General features: G+C 35.4%; 1 protein-coding gene across 5 annotated transcripts in view; it reads right to left on the bottom strand.

Annotated features, from left to right (window-relative positions):
- RICTOR (RPTOR independent companion of MTOR complex 2) overlaps positions 1–23,748 on the bottom strand; it is a 120,510-nt gene that overhangs the window by 75,785 nt on the left and 20,977 nt on the right. For all 5 annotated transcript variants that reach the window (XM_082622822.1, XM_082622824.1, XM_082622823.1 and 2 more), the window contains exon 3: positions 11,841–11,938. In XM_082622822.1, the coding sequence (XP_082478948.1) occupies positions 11,841–11,938 (98 nt within the window). The remainder of the gene's footprint in view (positions 1–11,840; positions 11,939–23,748) is intronic.

The raw sequence follows: 23,748 nt of genomic DNA, 5'->3' as shown, positions 1-23,748 counted from the left end.
CATCCGGAGCCTGTGCTCCACAACGGGAGAGGCCACAACAGTGAGAGGCCGGCATACCGCAAAAAAAAAAAAAAAAAAAAAAAAAATATATATATATATATATTTGGAAAAACATAATAGGCAAAAGGTTTAGGCCCTATATTAGTTTGCTAGGGTTACTGTGACAAATAACAGCAAATCTGGTGGCTTGTAACACAAAAATTTATTTTCTCATGATTCTGGATGCTAGAAGTCCAATATCAAAGTGTCTTGACAGTTTCTTTATTCTGAGGGCCTCGCTCCTTAGCCTGTAGATGGCTATCATCTCTCTGTGTCTTCACATGATCTTTCCTCTATGTGTGTCTGTGTCTTTATCTTTTCTTATCAGTACATCAGTCATATTGGATTAGGGACCACCCATATAATTCCATTTTACCTTAATAACCTTTTTAATGGAATTATCTCCAAATAGAGACACATTCTGAGGTACTGGGATAGAGCTTCAACAAACAAACTTGCGGGGAGTGGGCGGAGGATGGAGAACAACTCAGCTCATAACACTCCACCCTCACAGCAAAGTAATATGGGCAGGACCTTATAATGTGAAGGTCTAAACAAACTGCAGAAAGAATTATCAGAAGAGGCAAATAAAATGCACAAAGAATTTACTGAAGAAATAAAACTGATAAATAAACATGACATATTTCCTATTTCCTAAAATCTGAATCAAATACATTGGAAAATGCCATTTAAATAAAGCTTACCAAACTGGCAAGAAACTGTTTTTTAACATGATTAAACCAGATAAGAAAATACACTGTTGATGGAATTATAAACTAAACACATATTGTAAAATAAATTGGAAAAATGCACCAAAATCAGGACCTGCTTTTGGTGATTTATATTAATAATTTAAAATATAAAGTAGGTTCAAGTGCAAGATCCTTATGACATAATTTACAATAATAAGGAACCAGAAACAAAATGTTCATAAAGGAGGAACCTTATGCAGATGTTAATATTACATAATACTGAAACACAAGGAATAACCTGCATAATGTATTGGTGAGTTAGGGAAAATATTCTAAAAGATATATATTTTTTAAAAATATACACATTTTTAAAGTACATTTTTAAAGAAGTCTGTACATCAACATTTTATCATCAAAAAATGAAAGTACACTAAGGATCTGCTGCATAAAAAAAATAAATAAAATTCAAAATAAATAAATAAATAAATAATGGAAAAAATTGAAGTATCATAGGTGATTTATTTTCCTTTTTGTGCTTTTCTGTATTTTATAAATGTTTACAATGAATATCTATTACTTACCTAATCTGGGAAGGGTTATACATACAGTACAGTATTCATAAATAGTAACAGAAATAGCATTTATTGACTATTAATCTTGTCAACCCTAGAAAGTAAGTAATATTTTGGTAAATAAAGACTACTGAGGCTAGGGATGCTAATATGACTTCCAAACACCACAAAGCTATTAAGTGGTAAAGCCAGAAATCAAACCAAACCAGTCTAAGTCCAGAACCCAGTGAAATGTGACTGTACTTTAGTATTAAAATTATCTACATGGGAAAAGAAAAAACAAAAACAAAAACAAAAAATGTACATGGGGGAAGGGGGTGGATTTAAAAATAGAATAACTGAACATTACCATCTTATTTCATTTCTCCAGCCTCAAAAATGGTATGAAGCAAGAGTCTGGAGAACCATACTCTGGCTATAAACACATAAAATGAGTTAAGTGAATTTATTATTTTTTTCCCAGAACAGCTAACTAAAAACACACATACAAATATTGCCCATTTCAAAGGATTAAAACACATACAAAAAGAACCTTATCACTACACTACTAAAAATAATTTAGTATTCATTTGAGATTCCCCAGATATTTCAGATTACTAGCACTGTCACTATATGGTACCATATATTAATGAAAAAGAAAAATAAAAGGACTCCTTAACATGGTGTTATCACTTAGACCTTGGATGTATTCTAATTCATAAACTTAAAAAAAATTCTAAGCTTCATTTTTCTTCATTTTTCTATTATTAACATTATTAACATATAAGATACTGTGCTTTTAAAATGGGAGAAATGTTGCTTTCTTAAAACAACTCCATTTCTAAAAAGGCAGCATTTCCATTCTTCTGCTACAGTTTGTTAATAAAATGAAATGCTTTGAAACGTAGAAGTATAAAAAATCTTAGCCTGTCAAGAGTTAGTTTCTCCCCTAAGTATGTACTTGGTTCTCTTTTCCTGCATTTTCTTTTTCACACTTACTAGATATCCTTGCAGAAAACTATAGATTCAGAGAAACATAATTTCAAAATTACTCCCCTTCTCAAACCACAAAATGTATAACTGTTCACTATTTAACATTTGCTAGAATTAGCAGGTTTGTTGAAAAGGTAAAAATTTTTTCAAAGTTATTATTATGATTTCCAAAAAGCACACACAATTTGGAAATTATTTAGAAAGGAGTTTCATTTTCTGCTACCTAATATAAATGTATTTGAACTGCAAGAAATGTTTCTGAGAAAAATGTCCACTCAGTTGGAAACTGAAAAATCACCAGTAACAACTAAAAAACACTTTGCAATGAAACACAGTATATTAGTCAGAATCATCTGCCTATTTTCCAGGGACAGTAAGAGATATTAGGGCTATGCTTTCAATGGTGCCTAAATTGTGCTGTCATATTGTTTACAGAATTATAGAAGAGGGTCTTATTAAGCAGTCTTAAATGAAAATATCCATTTGAATTAGAATTATCCCAAGTAGAAACTAAATTTTCTATATGTAAATAATTCACATACATCAGGAATAAGAAATCAGAGAAGGGCTTCCCTGGTGGCACAGTGGTTGAGAATCTGCCTGCCAATGCAGGGGACACGGGTTCGAGCCCTGGTCTGGGAAGATCCCACATGCCGTGGAGCAACTAGGCCCATGAACCACAACTACTGAGCCTGCGCGTCTGGAGCCTATGCTCCGCAACAAGAGAGGCCCACGCACCGCGATGAAGAGTGGCCGTCTCCCCTTTGCCGCAACTAGAGAAAGCCCTCACACAGAAACGAAGACCCAACACAGCCAAAAATAAATAAATAAATAGATTTAATTTTAAAAAATCAGAGAAGACGTTGATAAGATTCTAAATTTTCGATTATCAAAGACACATTACGCTTTCACTTTTAATCACCAGGAGTTCATCTACTGTTAAGTTCCAAAATATTAGGAATAAGAATAAATTATTTTAATAAAAAAATTTTGTAGTGAACTGACTCACTACCTTACTAATCATCTACTGATTTAAATAAACAAACCCTACAAATCAAACACTTTAACTCTTTTTTTAAACATCTTTATTAGAGTATAATTGCTTTACAATGGTGTGTTAGTTTCTGCTTTATAACAAAGTGAATCAGCTATACATATACATACATCCCCATATCTACTCCCTCGTGCATCTCCCTCCCACCCTCCCTTTCCCACCCCTCTAGGTGGTCAGAGAGCACTGAGCTGATCTCCCTGTGCTATGCGGCTGCTTCCCACTAGCTATCTATTTTACATTTGGTAGTGTATATATGTCCATGCCACCCTCTCACTTCGTCTCAGCTTACCCTTCCCCCTCCCTGTGTCCTCAAGTCCATTCTCTATGTCTGGGTCTTTATTCCTGTCCTGTCCCTAGATTCTTCAGAACCATTTTTTTTTTAACATTCCATATATATGTTATGACTTAGTCTTGGTCAGTTGTATGTTTCTAGTAATTTATCCATTTCTTCTAGGTTATCCAGTTTGTTGGCATACAATGAATTGTTCACAGTACTCTAATCTTTTTTTTAACATTTTTTTAACATCTTTATTGGAGTATAATTGCTTTACAATGGTGTGTTAGTTTCTGCTTTATAACAGAGTGAATCAGTTATACATATACATATATCCCCATATCTCTTCCCTCTTGCGTCTCCCTCCCTCCCACCCTATCCCACCCCTCTAGGTGGGATCAGCACCAAGCTGATCTCTCTGTGCTATGCGGCTGCTTCCCACTAGCTATCTATTTTACATTTGGTAGTGTATATATGTCCACGCCACTCTCTCACTTTGTTCCAACTTACCCTAACCCCTCCCCGTATCCTCAAGTCCATTCTCTAGTAGGTCTCCATCTTTATTCCTGTCTTGCCCCTAGGTTCTTCATGACCATTTCTGTTCATTTGTTTTTTAGATTCCATATGTATGTGTTAACATACGGTATTTGTTTTTCTCTATCGGACTTACTTCACTCTATGACAGACTCTAGGTCCATCCACCTCACTACAAATAACTCAATTTTGTTTCTTTTTATGGCTGAGTAACATTCCATTGTATATATGTGCCACATCTTCTTTATCCATTCACCTGTTGATGGACACTTAGTTTGCTTCCATAACCTGGTTATTGTAAATAGAGCTGCAATGAACATTGTGGTACATGATTCTTTTTGAATTATTGTTTTCTCAGGGTATATGCCCAGTAGTGGGATTGCTGGGTCGTATGGTAGTTCTATTTTTAGTTTTTTAAGGAACCTCCATACTATTCTCCATAGTGGCTGTATCAATTTACATTCCCACCAACAGTGCAAGAAGATTCCCTTTTCTCCACACCCTCTCCAGCATTTATTGTTTGTAGATTCTTTGATGATGGCCATTCTGACCGGTGTGAGATGATATCTCATTGTAGTTTTGATTTGCATTTCTCTAATGATTAATGATGTTGAGCATCCTTTCATGTGTTCGTTGGCAATCTGTGTATCTTCTTTGGAGAAATGTCTATTTAGGTCTTCTGCCCATTTTTGGATTGGGTTGTTTGTTTTTTTGATATTGAGCTGAAACCCTTTAACTCTTAACTCTGGGAAAGAGATAGGCAAAAATAACAAGAAGAACGCTGAACTGGTAAATTTAAACAATGGGAATCTCATCCTGCCTCAACTACTGACTGAATTACTAATTAACCTTCAATCATTAGGTAGCAATTTCTTCAATTCTCTCTTATAACAATGCCTGCCCTACCACATAGGTTTCTTTTTTTTTTTTTTTGCGGTACGTGGGCCTCTCACTGTTGTGGCCTCTCCCATTGCGGAGCACAGTCTCCAGACGCGCAGGCTCAGCAGCCATGGCTCACGGGCCCAGCCGCTCCGCAGCATGTGGGATCTTCCCAGACCAGGGCACGAACCCATGTCCCCTGCATCGGCAGGCGGACTCTCTACAACTGCACCACCAGGGAAGCCCTACCACATAGGTTTCTTAATATTAAGAATAAATTACTGTTCATGCTTAGAAATCATTAAAGACCTTTCAAAATGTAAGAATTAGCATCCTAACAGTCGCTTAAAATGCTAAATTATTAGACATCACATATTTCACTGGAGTTCAGTCACTCCCCACCCCATGTGTTTTTATGACTATCAGTCACAATACCTAGCTTAATGTCACTAAATAGGACCAGAATTCATGTAGAAGTTGTAAGAGAGGGCTACCCTCTCCTTTTATGACTGAAAGCTATAAAGATGATGTATCTTAGTCATATGGAAAGTGTTTGAGAATGAAGCTAACCTAAAAGAAAGAGCTGAGAAATGGAGAGACAGAATGCAATTAACATTTTTTCAACCTCTAGGTCATTCTGCCTGAAATTAAGACCTGACATGTGGTCTTCCACATCATGAGAGTAAATAACTCCCTTTTATTGATACTTTAGCTCAGTTGAATTAGGTTTGTTACATTTGTTAACTTATAAACCAACTTAAGCATTCAATATCATAAGTCCGCAATTATTTTATGAGCATAACTATTAAATTTAATTTTTTTAATATAAACAAAACAAATACTGTTACATAATATCTTATTTTTAAATGGGGTATGGGGCTTCCCTGCAAGTCCAGTGGTTAAGACTCCACGCTTCCACTGCAGGGAGCACTGGTTCGACACCTGGTTGGGGAACTAAGATCCTGCATGCCGCATAGCATGGCCAAAAAATAATATGAATGAATGAATGAATGAGGTAAAGGGTTTGATAACATGTCACTGGTATATTTTGCCTATTAAAATCCATGTGCAACATCAATCTATTTGTTATCATTAATCCACAGAACTTTCTTACAAATACTAAAATAATCAAAGGGGGCTATCAACAATATTATATTCTGACAAAGTTAAAATAGAAGTCTAAACCGTCTCTAGGTAATAAAAATGTCTGAGCTGCTTATTAAAATTATTAACTTTAAAAAATATATAATGATCAGTTAAAACTGGGCAGTTAAATGCTATTCCCATTTTACTTATATGTCTCTGAAGGTTAACTAAAGAGTTCTCCTCAATAAGCAACAGAAAGAATAATCCAAACTTCAAAAAATCTTATCACAAATTAGAATTCCACAGCGTAGTCTTTTCAGAAGGCAATTATAAGTAGGTTTTAAAATACAAAGTACAAATGCTCTTGGCTAAATAATTACACTTTTAAAATTCTATCCTACACAAGACATTACACAAGTGTTACTAATACATTAATTTAAAATGCAAAAAGGTGGAAAAAACTTCTATTTTCTAATGATGGAATGATTAAATAAATTACGGTATATGTATTATGCATATGTATGTATACTTGGATGCACATACATATACATACATATGGATGGATATGCACACACACATACATCTATCAACACACATATGCAGCTACTAAAAAGTAGATCTACATTTATAGAAAAGGAAAGGACTCTATGATATATTGGAAAGTGGAAAAAACACAAACTACAAATCAATAAATCTCAAGATCTCATTGAAAAAAACCTTTATGTATACATATAATAAATGGTAAATAAACTGAGCACTATATTAGACACTTCGTTTTGTTTAGCTTATTTAATTCTCACAACCCACTGAAATACACACACACACACACACACACACACACACACAAACGTATTTATAATTATACCGAAGAAGAATAAATACTTCATAGTGGTTACCTGTGAGGAACGGTATTTTTGTCAGGGTAAGAAGGTAGATGGGAAGGAGATATAAGAGAGGAATTTCACTTTTTACCATATATTGTAAATTACCATATTAAATTACCATTTAAATTTTTATATTTAACTTATATAATTTTGAAGTTTTTAAAAACAGAACAAAATAAAGATTCCTCTGGAGCTTTTACTATATGAGATTAAATATAGGAAAAGAGAACATTAAAATGTAAAAGAGCTAAAATATTTTCATCTTTAAAAACAGGTCTTTAGATTATGAGCATGTTGTCAGTTTTAAAAATAGAATACTAAGATTATATTCATCAGCAGCCTGTTATACACATTACTTTATCTAGTGAAATGATGTCAGAAGGCAAGCATGGGTGTGTGACATTCACATGGTTCTAGGATCACAACACTAGCACCCTCTCTTTATACCTTAAAAGGAGGTTTAATTCTGTAGATAAAGGCCACCCTCTACAACATTTTAGTCCCATTCATCTACTAAATTAACTTAATCCTAGTTTGTTTTGTTACTTAATAACAAAACAAATGCTAGTACAACAAAAACTCTTATTTAAACTGCAAAATCATCCCAATGTAATAAAATACCTTTAATTAAACACTTGTTATGTGCCAGGATTTGGGGAAGAGAGGGATATAAGAGTAAAAAATTAAATACTACATATTTCTTGTATTTAATAAACTCAGTTTAACAAGATAGTCACACACAATAAATAATAATGATAAAAGAGCAGATAAAATTTAGTAGACACATATATAACCTATTATAGGAACACAGTGAAGGGTGACCAACTAACTCCTGTCTAAACGGTCTCCTGGAATCATAATCCTGTTTCTTATTTTCTTATTCTATAAAGCTATTCTTAGAGATTTCTAAGAATTTACAAATTTTACTCTGTAAGTTAATGAACTTACAGATTTTAAAAGAATACCAGCTCTGTAAATATATATTAACGTAGCTCGCTAACAAAATGGAATTCAAAGACACATTATATTATGATTAAATTCAATAAGCATTTATTTTGTGCTAGGTATTTGGAGAAATTTTATAATAAAACCTACAGACCTTTATTAATCACCTAGGGGATGACTCTGTCCCCTAGGAAACATTCGGCAATGCTTTGAGACATTTTTGCTTGTGACAACTGGTGGAGGTGTGCTACTGCTATCTAGTGGGTAGAGGCCAGGGATGCAGCTAAACACACTACAATGAACAAGACAGCTTCCCCAAACAAGTAATTATCTGGCCCAATATGTCAACGTTGCTCATGTTGAAAAACCCTGTTACAGTAACAGCTTACCAACCTGCAACTCAAGCTATTAAGCAGACTCACCTTTTTAGAGTCAACAAAAATTCCTGAAAAGTGGCAAAAAATGCAAAAGAAAACAAAAAACAAACCCTAGGTTGTAAGGCATTACCTGTTATGGAGTATATATTATGTACCAGGCACTGTACTGACACCTTGCTTCTAATTGCAGCAAAATTATCTCTGAGTAAAGAAATCTGCCCAAGACTGCCTTGTTAGGGTCAGAGCTGGGCTGTAAGATCCCATTTACTTGATCTGAAGTTCATGCTTTCCTCACTGTATCACCAGGCAGCCAAGTAAGTTTTTATCAAGTCTCATGTTCATGGATTTTACTAATTGAACAGCCCCTCACACCCTGACCCAAGGTTTAGTCCCTCATATTGTAGAAAAATTCCAGTAAGTATGTTTATCTGATTTTTAAATCCATAAATAATTTAAAACAGCATATAAGAGGGCTACTACAGCCCTTTTCAGAGAGAATTATGAAAACTGTAAACAAAGGATATGGCAAAACAAAAAACAAACAAGAATATGAAAAGCTCAAAAGCCTAGGGCCTTCATTACAGAGATGCATCATTCTATACTCTACAGTGGTGTGACGGCGGAAGGAAAGGAGAGCAGAAACAGGTAAGGAAGGAGGAATGGGGGAAGCGGATAGGGAAGGGTGAAGAAAGAGGAGATGAAGCAGGGAAGGAGGTAAAAGGAGAGGAGGAGAGTAGAAGAAAGGAGAAATGGGAGAAGAGACTGGGAGAACACAAATCAAGGAGACCAAGTGGAGGGAACAACTTAGTGAAATACTATGGGAAAAATTCAAAAAAACAAAGAAATGGAGGAGGGAAAAAGGGAGAGAGGGCAACTAACCTTAACCCTAGAGAAACTGGGATCTAGATAGAAATAAATGGAGAATAGACAAGGGAAAAAGAAAGGTGTCCAACAGATTCCTAGAAATAGATGTTTAAACTACTCCTATTCCAAAAAGTTCTGTATGTACACTGTCCATTATGGTTAGTAGTTACTAGCCACACACAGGTGGCTGTGAGCATGGAAATATGGCTAGCCTGAATTGAGATGTGCTATAAGCATAACATACACACTTGATTTCAAAAATTTAGCATGAAAAAATATTAAATATCTCATTAATATTTTATACTAATTATGTAAAATGATAATGTGGATATACTGGACTAAAGAAAATATATATTAAAAATAATTTCACTTTTACTTTTTTTAGTGTGGCTACTAGAAATTTAAAATTACATATGTGGCTCACATATATGTCTACTGCATAGTGCTGCTGTAGATTTTTAAGACTGCTTTAGTACCCATTCTGGTGCCAAAGTGGAATAACAGAAATCACTGCCATTCTTACATTCATTCCCAACTTTCAAAATCCCAGTTGTCAAGAGATTCGGAACTACATATCTAGATGTCAACCTGGTTGTGACAGGAACCATGAGTTCAAACAGGACAAAAACCTCTACTAATTGTTTTTAACAGTTAAATCTAGGCAAGTGGTAAGACGTATTATTATTAGGGTTGGGTGAAGAATGATAACATAAAACTGGGAAATTTAATAGAGGGAGTGAAACCAGGAGATGCCATTTGCAACTGTGGAACAACTCTAGGTCTTAAAAACTTGGTATTATCTGACTAGCACACTGAAGAAATGTATTTGAAGACTTTCATTACATTGATAAAAATTAAAATATACACAGGGATTTTTTTTAAACATCTTTATTGGAGTATAACTGCTTTACAATGGTGTATTAGTTTCTGCTTTATAACAGAGTGAATCAGTTATACATATACATGTGTTCCCATATCTCTTCCCTCTTGCGTCTCCCTCCCTCCCAGCCTCCCTATCCCACCCCTCTAGGTGGTCACAAACCACGGAGCTGATCTTCCTGTGCTAAGCGGCTGCTTCCCACTAGCTAGCTATTTTACGTTTGGTAGTGTATATATGTCCATGCCACTCTCTCACTTTGTCACAGCTTACCCTTCCCCCTCCCCGTATCCTCAAGTCCATTCTCTAGTAGGTCTGCATCACAGGGATATTTTTGAAAACCCCTTCACAAGCACTCATTCAGTGTTTTTGAAAGTTGTTTTTAAAAAAACCACTTTGTCATCACTCATACAAAATAATTTTCTCATCTGTTATATAAAAATAAAATGCCAGAATATTTCAAAGTTTCACTAAGAAAAAATAAATGCATATGTATGTTTCCCTAACTATGAAAAGAAAAAAAAAAACTAATCTATTTTGTAAATATTTATCACACAGCACCATATTGAAAAAAACAACTTGGTTACATAGTGACTATATTCTCGTCCCCTTCTACTTCTATGAAATAAAATCAAATCCAAGCCACAGTCTAACTACCAGGTAGCAAAGAATTAAACATTTTGGAAGGATTAAAACAGTGCCGCTCAAACTTTAATGTACACCCAAATTCACCTGAGATAGTCATTAAAATGTAGATTCTCGTTCGGTAGGTCTGGGGTGGGGTCAAAAACTGTACATATCAAACAAGCTCCAAGGTGACACCAATGCTGATGGTCTATGGATCACACTTTGAGTAGTAAGGGGTTAGAACAAACAGTTACTCCTACATTTAAAATGTACAACAGGGAACTATACTCAGTATTTTGTAATAGCCTATAAGGGAAAAGAATCTGAAAAAGAATACATATATATGTGTATGCATATATATGTAATCTGAACCACTGTGCTGCACACCTGAAACATGACATTATAAATCAACTCTACCTCAACAAAAATTTAAAAATAAAAAAATAAAATAAAATGTATAACAGTTTATATTTAGTAAACTAAAAGGGAAAAAAATTTTCCCAAAGAAGGCATTTTGCTCTCTATCTATGGCATCACCTCAAATAACAGGCATTTTAGTGTTTCCAAGAGTTGGCTGTCCAGCATTACCAGGCTCAAAAGCACACCAATCCATCTATCAAACTTGGGAATTCTTGGCTGCTAACAGAGATCAAGTCAATATTTATCTGGGACAAGGGCCCCTACATTTATCTTGAGCTCTAATTGAGATCCAGATAATGGGAACAGAGTATTAGGGAAAGAGAGAGGAAGTTGTAATTCTTCTCTGGAAATTATTACACCTATGAAAAGCAACACACAGGTACTTATGTACAAACATATTTATCCTATAATATCACATAAAAATGAATATAAAAAGGCAAAAGAAATACATCACTCTGTGAATAATAGTGGAGATTGAATTATGGACTTCTCAGTGTTTTTTTTTCTTTATTTGCTTCTGAACCTACCAAATTTTTTACAACAAGCATATAATGCTTCCCATTATTCAAATATACTTTTAAATTTTAAAACATATGACAAAAATCCATGAGAAGCAGCAGAGGAAAGCACTAATACTGAAGGAATACTCAAGAATTTCTTGTTAATGGTGGTTAAGAAGCATCTAATAAGTACAATAAGGAAAAAAGAATTTAAGATGGTAATATAAAGAATGAAGTTACTTACCTTAGTAAAGTTATTCAGATGGCCTAGCTTTCTCATATTTGATACTCCTTGCAATTTGGCCACATTTTGGAGAATCTCCCTTAAGTTATCAGAAGGTTCTAGAACAGACAAAAGAAATTTAACATAATTTTAAAAGAGCATTTTCTTAACCAAACACACAAACCGTGTAGTATTAAAACTTCACAACTTTGGCTCTTGGTTTCTTTAAAGTCTTACACTCTCTCTCAAATCTAGCTACTTAGGAGACTTCAAAGTCCACGTGGATGACTCACTGAATGACCCTCACATCTCTACTCCACTTATACCTATGGCACAACTCTGTGTATCATCACCTGGAATTATTCAACCACTTATTCTTAAATTTCAACCCCAACCCCAAACACAACTTTCACTTCTGGCCACAATGTACTGACACAATAGTAACAGGCATCAAAAATACTGTCCTATTTGACTCAACCAAAAAACTGAACAAAATATATAAAATGATAGTTCAAGACACTGGACATCAAGAAGTAAAGAAAAATAATCCCTGAGAAATGAGAAATAAACAAGCATGCTCTACAACTGCCCCAGCTTACTGTCTTTAGAGAGTTTCCAGGCCTTGGTGCTGAGGGGAGAAACCCAGACAAACTGTCTGAGTTGAAGAGACAGAGCTCAGAGTCCAAGGAGACCAAAAGGTGTTAGAGAAGAGAGCACTGCACAGAGACAGAACACTGGACACCTGCAAAGGGATCCCTTATGTAGTCAATATAGCAATGACTGGCGCATGTTTGTGAGGAAATTACCACTCGAAAGAATTAAAGGGATGAGTACCTTGTGTTCACACAGGACAGGGAGCAGTGCTTGTTCCTAATGGCCATATTGAAAACCTTAATAGTGCATGGGGCATTGGTTAGAGTATTCAGAAAAGTCTTGGCTTAGTGGTGGGGAACAATAGATATAGACTAAACATTTCTTTGATCCCACCTAACAAATCTCCAAAGCAAGACTTGAAAGAATTAAACTGTTTCCAAGTGACTGAAATGTGTCTCAGACCAAAGCTCAAGAAGAATCATAAGAACAGAAAAAATAGGGAACACCTAATGAAGCAAAATTTACAATGATTAGCATCCAAATATCATCAGACATACAAAGAAGCAAAGTCATACTATGACTCATAGTAAGCAGAAAAATTAATCAACTGAAAATGACCCAAAACTGAACTGTTAGAATCAGCAGAAAAGGACATTAAAACAGTTTTTAAAACTGTAGTCTATATGTTCAAAAACTTAGGGAGAGGCATGAAAAGTGTAAAAAGCACTCAAATTGAATTTCTGGAGATGAAAACTACAGTGTCTCAGATGTAAATATACTGGATGGGAATAAAAGCATAATGGCTTTTATAGAAAGTAAGAATTGTGAATTTGAAGACAAAGCAATAAAAACTATCCAAAATGTAACACAAAGGGAACAAAAAATAAATGAAAAGACTATCAGTGAACTATGGAGCTTCAAGCAGCCTAACACAATTACAATATGTGTAACTGGAGTCCTCAAAGGAAAAAATTAGGTGATAGAAGAATTAATTGAAGAAGTAATAGATGAAAACTTCCCAAATTTGATCAAAATAAGCCAATAAATCCAAGAAGCTCAATCAATGCCAAGCACAAGAAACAGGACCAAAACTAGACCAAGGCACATCATAATCAAACTGCTCAAAACCACTGGTAGAGAAAAGTCTTAAAAGCAACCAGATAAAAAAAGACAAGTTACATACAGAGGAATAAGAAGAATGACGAATTTCTCGTGGAAAACAGGCAAATGAGAAGACAGTGGAGCAACACCTTTAAAATACTGAAAGAGGGACTTCCCTGGTGGTCTAGTGGTTAAGAATCCACCTTCCAATGCAGGGGACATGGGTTCGATCCCTGGTCCCTGGGCTCCCTGGGGAACTAAGATGCCACAGGGCAACTAAGCCTGCACGCTCTAGAGCCCATGCACCATAACTAGAGAGACCTGTGCACCGCAACTAGATAGAAGACCATGCGCTGCAACGAAGAGCCCACACACCACAACTAGAGAGCCCACGGACTCTAGAGCCCGCACGCCACAACTACAGGGAAGCCTGCATGCGATGAAGATCCCACATGCCGCAACTAAGACTCAATGCAGCAGGTATAAATACATAAATTTTTTTTAAAGGCTCATCTATATAACAGGGCACTATGCAGTGATTAATGACCTTGTGTGAGATTATTTCAAAAAAAAAATACTGAAAGAAAAAAAAAAGCTTTTAAAATGTAAAAACCATTCTTAGCTCACTTGTTTTACAAAAACAGGCCAAAGCCAGAAATTGCCCTGCAGTTGGTAGTCTGCCAAACCCTGGAATAGAGTGTCAATATTCCTCAAGCTATTTTCTATTAATATATTCAGCATCCTATTTGCTTTAAACAAAAGCACAATCTAAAGAAGAAAAAAAAACTGTCACATTACTGATATTTTAGTTTAAGAACCATTATGCCTTCCTTTGAGATATTTAGATGTTAACACAGAACTAAGGGGCTATATGTTTTGAATCAGTCTTTTCCTCAGCAAATGAAACTGGTCACATTGTTCCATAAATTTAGCTTGCATCTGCCTACATTCCGCCATTCTGTTATACTCAGTGTAAGCCATGACAACCACAAATTGGTTAGTGTCAAACCACTAAGCATATTACATAACCCAGTTATTTCCAATCACTTTGAAATTACTACATACTCAGATCATTCATTTGATTTCAGAGCATTTCCTACAAATTTCTGATTTTTTTTTTAAACTCCAATGAAATTCGATCTACTTTTAAATGGTTCAGGGTATGTCTTTAAAATTAGTGACTCTTTTAGGTTGTCTTAAATATGGAATGAAAACAGCTCACCATTGGGTGGGATCAGAGCTCATTAAAAAAACTGCAAGGGACCATGAATAGATCACTGCTAGTATTCAGTAATATCTTTTTGTTATAAATGGTATCTGTTTGGAGACACCGAGGAAGAAAAATTATGAGTAAGCCAATGATTTTTAAATGATTTAACTATACTTGCGAACTTAATACAATTTTTATAACAACTCTTACAGTAATTCAGAACGTACAGTAGTGTGCAAAACCAGAGTTAAGGATCTTTAAAGCCAGTGTGAAATCCACCTAATGGAAATATATAACCTAACCATTTTACACCAATTTATAATTAAATTGTCAGGCATCAAACAGTTTTGCTAACGTAAGGACACAGTTACTACTATGCAATGTGATAGGACTAAGAGTTAAGATGATTACTCTGAAGATATATTCTTCCCAAAGGCTTGCATATTTCTAATTATTGCCTATTTTCTAAGTACAAACTGATTGCAGACATTTTTGAAAAGCCACAATTTTGTGACAAAAATAAAATCCCTAGTCTGAGTTCATTCGTTCAGAAACATTAACTGAACACCTATATGGCCAGGTACTGTTTTAGGTACTGGGGAAGTACATCAATGAGCAAGACAGATCATTCCTTACTGGACCTTACATACAAATGGAAGAAAACTGATAAACAACAACAAAAACCCCTATGCACACAATATGAAAATTGACAGGTAATGAGAAGCCAATATTGGGTCAAATGTTTGCCTGATGAATAATGACATAAAATGAACCTAACATACAATGAAGGTGCTGTTGTCAATCCAAATCAAAATGAATCAGCCTTTCTTCTTCTTTGCCCTCTTTACCCCTTTCTCTTTTATATAATTAATTACCAGGAACACCCGACTAGAATTGTAATATGGAAGAATTTCAAAGTTTCTTCATAATATATTTCCTGAAAGACAGAACATGTTTCCTCCCAGAAACTATGTTACTTCCCAGACCAATTCAAAAATAGTATTCAGGGCCATTTTAGACATGAAATACTATGTAATGCTCATGTGCTACAATGTTCCTATGAGGAACTCTAACTTGAAATATTAGGGTAAAGTTCCCCTGGTAATGAAATAAGAAGTCCCTGGTTTCTTCCTTACATGCTAGATTAGGAGTATACAAACTTTTTAATTTAAAAAGGCCCAGACAGTAAGTATTTTAGGCCATAAACTCTTTTCTTCTGTTGTAACCTCAACTCTGTTGTAACCAAGAAAGCAAGAGTAGAAAATACATAAGTAAATGAGTGTGGCTATGTTTCAGTAAAACAGACCTGGCCTCATGAGCTGTAGATTGCCAACTCCTATGCTAGACAGTCAGAACTTAAACTATATGAGCAAGCTGAGATCAGTGTTTTTTTTATTGGCTGGGGGGTGGGGTGGGGGACGGGGACGAGACTTTAAGGAGAGGTTTACCTCTCTTTATTTCTTCCTATTCTCACTTAATGTTTCCAGTTCAGCCTCTCCAAAACTGTGCTATGTGAGAAGTACTGATATAAAGCACAAATGAGATAATCCACTAGGATTTCTCTGAAGCCCAGTAGTTTAGCCCAGAGCTGCATTAAAGGAAAAAGAGGGGCGGGGGGCAGGGGGATGTGGCTAGGAAAAAAGAGAAAAAAAAATTGTGGCTAGCTGGCGATGATGGCCAACCATTCAAATGCAAGGAAGCAAAACACAAAAGAACTGCTAAAATTACAGTTGCTCTTTTCCTCTTATTGTGTAACTTCTAAGTCCTATGAGTGTTCCCAATGACTCTTTCTGGAGGTAATGGAATAACTATAGTCAATATCCAGCAATTTAACATTATATAAGCACATACATGTATATATACATATATACATACAGAAAACCACCAAGAGAAAACTACAGTAAAGCAACCTTTCATCTATATCTCTATACATCTACAGACATATATACACATATATATTCTTTCCCCCTTTAGCTTAATTCTCCATGTATGTACACATATGCACATGCACACACGTATATGTATATATATGTGAGTAAACATGCACTTATTTTAAAATGTTTTCAATATATACTACTTTGTAACATGCTGCAATAAATCATATTAATAGCTTTACCTGTCAAAAAATATACAACATAAAATTGATTTTTAAATAAAGTTAGTTTCAAGTACACATAGTAAATTAATGACCAAAAACTACTTGCATACATCTATTTGGGAATAATAGAAAGAACTCTGAAATAAAAAAGAACTGGATTCAAATCTAGCTTAATCACCTACAAACCATGTAGCCTTAGACTAAGTCACTAAACCTGACAGGCATCCATTTTCTTATACCTATAGTGAATATACTAATTACCTAACTTTGAAGGCATTGTTACAAGGTGTGAGGTGCAACTTACTTAGCACAGTGCCTAGCCCAGAACAGATATTCAATAAATAGTAGCAACTATAATTAAAATTAGTTATTATTTGCTTAGCAAAAATAATTTTTATGGATCAATCATGTGAAAGTTATGTGGCTAGCCCAGGCAAATGGTTAATTCACATATTAGTGTGTCTAAATTAATGAATTTTGCTTACATGTTTTAGTGCATTACTTTTATTTTTTTAATTTTTTAAAATAAATTTATTTTATTTATTTATTTTTGGTTGCGTCGGGTCTTTGTTGCTGTGCGTGGGCTTTCTCTAGTTGCAGCACGCGGGGGCTACTCTTCGTTGCGGTGCGCAGGCTTCTCATTGCAGTGGCTTCTCTTGTTGCGGAGCGCGGGCTCTAGGCGAGCGGGCTTCAGTAGTTGTGGCTTGTGGGCTCTAGAGTGCAGGCTCAGTAGTTGTGGCGCACAGGCTCTAGAGTGCAGGCTCAGTAGTTGTGGCCCACAGGCTTAGTTGCTCCGCAGCATGTAGGATCTTCCCAGACCAGGGATCGAACCCATGTGCCCCACACTGGTAGGCGGATTCTTAACCACTGCGCCACCAGGGAAGTCCCGTGCATTACTTTTATGATCCAAGATCTGCTCATTTTTGAAGTAAAACTTTTGTTGTCTTATTTGCCTTCTTGAAAATGTCAGAGGAATTAGGAGTGGGAGCAGAGGTGAGCAATATTTTCTGTGATCTATTTGTGAATATACATGAACAAATGCTAATAAGAAACAAGCTAGAAAAGTTGGGGGCATAAGAATTTAACAAAATTAAACACGACTACATAAATTGGGTAGGTATTTAATTATATATTTAATATTATCTATGATTACTGTGAGCAGACATAAAGGATTAAAAGTATATGGCATAACTATAGTTGGTATTACCTCTGTAAAAGCCAGCAGCAAATCTGTCTCCTCTACCAGCAAGGACACTGGGAGTACATCTTCTCACTATTACGCACAGGTCCAAAAGTTGAGGAAGCACCGCTTCAAACTCTCTAACATTTCCTGAAATTCTAACAATTATTAATATCAAAGAGTTATATAATTTAGTAGGGAAAGGATCTATCCCAATGATAGCATCCTGGAAAAAGGGCCTTCCTTTTACCTCTAATGCAGAGGAACTCAAAACTTACTAAGAGAGCCTATTCCATCTTTGATAGAGTAGTCAAATAGTGTCTCTTATGCTGATGCCAAACTCTGTCCCTTTGTAATTTTCATCGATTTGTTCTGGTGTAACAATCTGGAATGCAAAACAAGTATTATCTACCCTCACATACTGAAAATAATAATTTTTCCTCTCAAGCAACTGTAGCAGATAACCTTTTTAATCACTGGTATATTTTAAATATAAATACTGTAGTAGAGATAGGCAAGGAAAACCTATCAATTACTACTGCAAGTAAATCAGTTTAGTTATAACTTTTTTTTTTTTTTGCGGTAGGCGGGCCTCTCACTGTTGTGGCCTCTCCCATTGCGGAGCACAGGCTCCGGACGTGCAGGCTCAGCGGCCATGGCACACGGGCCCAGCTGCTCCACGGCATGTGGGATCCTCCCGGACCAGGGCACGAACCCACGTCCCCTGCATCGGTAGGCGGACTCTCAACCACTGCGCCACCAGGGAAGCCCTTATAACTTTCTTAAATGTTAGGTTTATTATACTAAAAACCGAACACTTTCGTAGGGCTACTTTAGAAGAATGATGGACATGAAGCACCTCTTGAGAGTGAATGATGCGTACAGAGGCAAGACTACACAGACAGCAAGATGGCACTAGGTTTCTTCAGCCTGGCATGCCCTTTGTTTCCCTACCCAATTTGGATGAAATCCTCACTCTTCAGAAGTCTTACTCAGATGTGTAAAGGTTCTCCTTAACCTACAAGCTCCCTTCTTTATGTTCTCATGATACATTCTTCATACCACTATTGCAGCAGTTATGACAGAACATGTATCTCAACGGCCTAGGTTCTAACTTATACCTATTGTGCCAGTGTAATTATTAATACCACCTCCTTTCACTCCCCAAAGTATCCCAGGTTGTATTATAAATGATATAACCACCATAAGAGTAGACAGTTAAAATTCAATGACTGTTTGTAAAATTTTCTTACAACTAGATCTTTTCTCTATCTCCTTTTCCCAGAGGCTGGAAGAGAATAGTTTTGTTTGGGTTCTTGTCCCAGTGTCCTACTCTAATCAATACAATTTTGTAAGAAGAGGTTAAGGCAGCTTCCGCTGATCTGCAACATTTTAAGATTGTCTTCCCAGTGACCCAGGGGTTCAGATCTCTTTTCCTCCACTTCAATTTTGGATTTAAAATTACCTCATTTTACACATTCCTCTTTCTATTTTTACAAAAATATGTCTTTTTTTCTATAATCCCAAAGAATTGCTCATTTTGAATGATTTCAAGGGAAAAAGATAAAAACACTAATGGGGGGTGGCAGAAATGTCCTTCTTGAGGCTTCTCATTTGTACCTTTGACTGGATAAATTAAACAAGTGACATCTACCAGTTCACTGATGTGATCATTTAAAAGTTCTATGAACAAAACCATGTCTTTAATTGCTTTATTACAAGCATGTCATTACATAACTGTAAGATACAGACCAGGACTGACCTAGGCATAAAACATTAAAAATAAAGTCAGCTGGAAATAGTTAATAATTCACTTGAACAGAACTTCTATTAAAAGTTGTATGGATGGGGCTTCCCTGGTGGAGCAGTAGTTGAGAGCTCACCCGCCTGCCAATGCAGGGGACACGGGTTCGTGCCCCGGTCCAGGAAGATCCCACATGCCGCGGAGCGGCTAGGCCCGTGAGCCATGGCTGCTGAGCCTGCACGTCCGGAGCCTGTGCTCTGCAACGGGAGAGGCCACAACAGTGAGAGGCCCGCCTACCGCCAAAAAAAAAAAAAAAAAAGTTGTATGGATATATAATATCAATAATTAGAATACTGTCTATAATCTTTATTTCAAATCATTATTTTGAATAAATCACAAAATAAATTGATATAAATGGCTTAAAATACTTTTAAGTTTCAAATGACAGAATATTCCTCCCAATTTTCCTTAAATATTTTCTGTAAAGAATAAAATAACAATGACATTATATAGTGGGGACAGTATAGTGGGAACATAGGTTTCCCCTCTAGACTGTATTTAGTCATTTTATTACTTATATAACTGAAAGTACAAATGTCTCCTGTAAAGTATAGTTTTGATCTATCCTGGGAGTAGCTTTATATTTAGATTCCTAAGTTTTATTCAACTGTACATTTCAGGGCTCACCAGAAGCCATATACTGTGCCAACTGCTTAGGTGAGGAATATTAATAAATACAAGATACAGTCTCAGACCTGGAGATCAAAATTAAATGGGAATAGAGGTATATATAACACTTCATAGTAATACTATAGGAATAAGATAAAAGGAGGCTGTTTGATAGAGACTTCACTTAGACTGTATGACAAGTGAAGACAGGAAAACTGTCTTGTTCACACATGCATCCCTGGCCTGGAAACAATGCCAGGCACATGGTGGGTGCTCAATAAACACTGGGTAAGAAAGATTGAGCAAGAGAGTGAGATAGTTATTTGGGGATGGACTGACATGGGAACTGATTCTTGACCATAAGCAATAAGTTTTCTAGGCGTATACGATAGGAAAAAGCAGAATGTACACAACAAGTAAACATGAAAAAAAATATGGTATTTTCTCAAGGAACGGCAAAAAATTTAATATTCCCAGAAAACAAGATGATAGGAAATATAGGAAAGTGGAGCTGCATTCCAATGGCCTTATAAGATATACTAAGAAATTTAGACATCTTTGGGCAATGGATAATTATTAAGGAAGACATTTATGGAAGTGGATGGCATGATCAGCTCTGTGTTTTAGAAAGACTGTAGGGGAGAAGAAAGGCAAGTTTAAATAGAGGTTACAAAAACCTTCCATGTAAGAAACTTCATCAGTAATGGATTAGAGCTGGAAGGAAAGGTAGAAGGAGGAATCAAGGAGGAATCCAGGTTTCTAGATTGGATAGACTGATGTATGACACTATTTACTAATAAGTAATCCTAGAGCAAGTATAGATTTAGGGGAATTTTTTTTACCATTTGTAGTAAGCATATGCACCAAAAATAACAAAAAACACCTTACATGTTATACCTTAAAATGATGAGACAAAATAATTGACTATTTGGTCTGCATCAGAAACAGACTTACAGACCAGTGGTTTTCAAACCTGTGTTTCTAAGAAATACATGAATTATAAGAAATACTGATTCCAGAATCAATATGCCTGGAAAGTGACCCACATTTGTACCATTTGTAGGAGGCACCCCAGTCATTCTTATGCACACTGAAATTTGAAACATGCTATAAAGACTACCACAATGTCATGTAACTAGATTCTCATATCCCTTTGGATTTATCTGATCTGAACTTTTGAAGAACAGATAAGATCTACTCTATGAAATATGCTTCTGTATCATTTTCAAATAAGAATATATTACAATGTGAAATAATATCCACTGACACAAGAATAATAACTATTAGTACATTATATGCTACAATATACTGTGCTAATATTTTTACATGAAAAACCTGTTTTAATCTCCATACGAACCATAGAAGGTAGGTGCTATTATTATCATCCTCAAGCTAAAAAATGAGTCTTAGAGACATTAATTCACTTGCCTGAAGTCACACAAATACCAGACACGGTAATAAGATTTGAACCTAAGCAATCTGACTCTAGAGTCTATCTCACTCCCCAAAATGCAATCGCCCTACAGTCTACCTTATTATACTGTTCTGCCTTTCAAAGGAGAATGCACCTTCAGTGTACACACCAGTTTACAATTATACATTTACTTGTATGATTGGTTGACATTTATCTCCCCATAAGTCAGCTTTGGTTCACCATTATGGTGTCACCCTAATACCTAGAATGATGTTTGACACACAGTAACCACCCCCAGCAAAATTTATTGAATGCCCCAGGTCACACTGTGAATATTAAAACACAAGAATTTACAATGGAAATACTGTCTTATGAGTAGAATAACAATAACTGTAGTAGAGATGTATATAAAAGAGGAGCAAATAAGAAAGATCACACTGCTTTAATGTCTCTATTTTTCAAATTCTGAGGACCAAAACAAATTTACTCCCCCAAAACCTAACCATAAGTAACATCTTTCTATTGCTTTGAAAAGGGATCTCACCTTCTAAGGTAAGAACATACCTATTTAATATAATTAGCAATGTAACTGCCATGACCCATTCAAATTTGTCAAGTATAAAAATTTTAAATGACAATGTCTAGAAAAGGTAGAAATTTGAGCCTGCCATCTACCTTCAGAAAATCACCTTCCTGATCCTTGTCTACACACCCCCTCCCTCCAAGCATTATATCGATATTTACATTCATACCAGCACTAGAAATCATGTCCCCAGGCTGTACTAGTTAGATAAAGAACTAAAGCCTAACTATTTACCTAATAATCTTCTAATCATTCCATCATTATCTGTTTTTAAATGGTAAGTAATTTGTGAATTTTTAAAGATTTTTCTGGTAAAGATGGCTTAGATGTTTGTGGTGGAAAATGAAGAAGAGTTGCTTGTTAGGAAAAAAAATATGAAGTGCTTTCTTAGAGTTCATCTCTTTCCCTTTTTCACAATAAAATTAGAGATTAGTAGAATGCCTGGGCTTATAATACTTGCTATGAGATAACTGTAGTACAGAACTGTAACCAAATCCACAAAGCACTTTTACTTTGTACACACGTACAAAGTATACACAAGTATATACAAAGAATACACAAAGGCCATTCACCAGGCTACAGAAAAGATTCAAAGAATCTTTGTCATGGCATTTATTTTAATGCTACTTTTCTGCAGAAAAACAGTATGAAAAGTACTGTCTGCAATTAGAACATTCTCTAATGTTAGTAAAAATAACTAAAAGCAATTATTATATAAAGATTACAATCACTGGATGTTCTGCTAAAACTTCTATGTCTTAATCTATTAAATCATTAGGTTTCCACAGTCCCCTAATTAGAAATCTTTTATTGTAAGAGAAAAATTCTGTTTCTCTTTGAAACAATTCACTATGTAAATGAACCCTGTAAAAGAACTGAACAGCTGTGCCTAAAAGCTGAGGCAATTAATTGTTATATACACCCAGCCTATTAGATTTATTTACAAAGTTAGTTGTACATTTTGCTTGTACAGCTACTTTCATGTTTTTTATGAAACATGACTATAGTTCAGATCACTTGTCTGACAGGTGGCTTCTATGAATGTAATTAAGGACTTCCCTCTTAGAAACTAATAAAGGAGCAAAGAGTACAAATACATTTTGGCTGCAAGACACAATTTGAGTGTGGGTTAGAAATCTGAAAAATGCTATTACAATGTTATTTTCTAACTTTTCCATTTGTATTCTTGGTTCTACATCTTACTGCCTAATTCCAGTACTTCCATCATTTAATTATTCACTATTTCTCATTGACCTAAGTCTCTCACTAGCTTTTACCCATCTTTAAAAAAAAAAATGCTTCTGCCCACTGTTTCCCATTTTTTGAAGTGACATTA

Source organism: Mesoplodon mirus, assembly GCF_964341445.2.
Source record: "Mesoplodon mirus genome assembly, chromosome: 5".
Taxonomy (NCBI): domain Eukaryota; kingdom Metazoa; phylum Chordata; class Mammalia; order Artiodactyla; family Ziphiidae; genus Mesoplodon; species Mesoplodon mirus.
The sequence above is the reverse complement of the archived record's forward strand: the minus strand, read 5'-3'. Positions and strand labels throughout refer to the sequence as shown.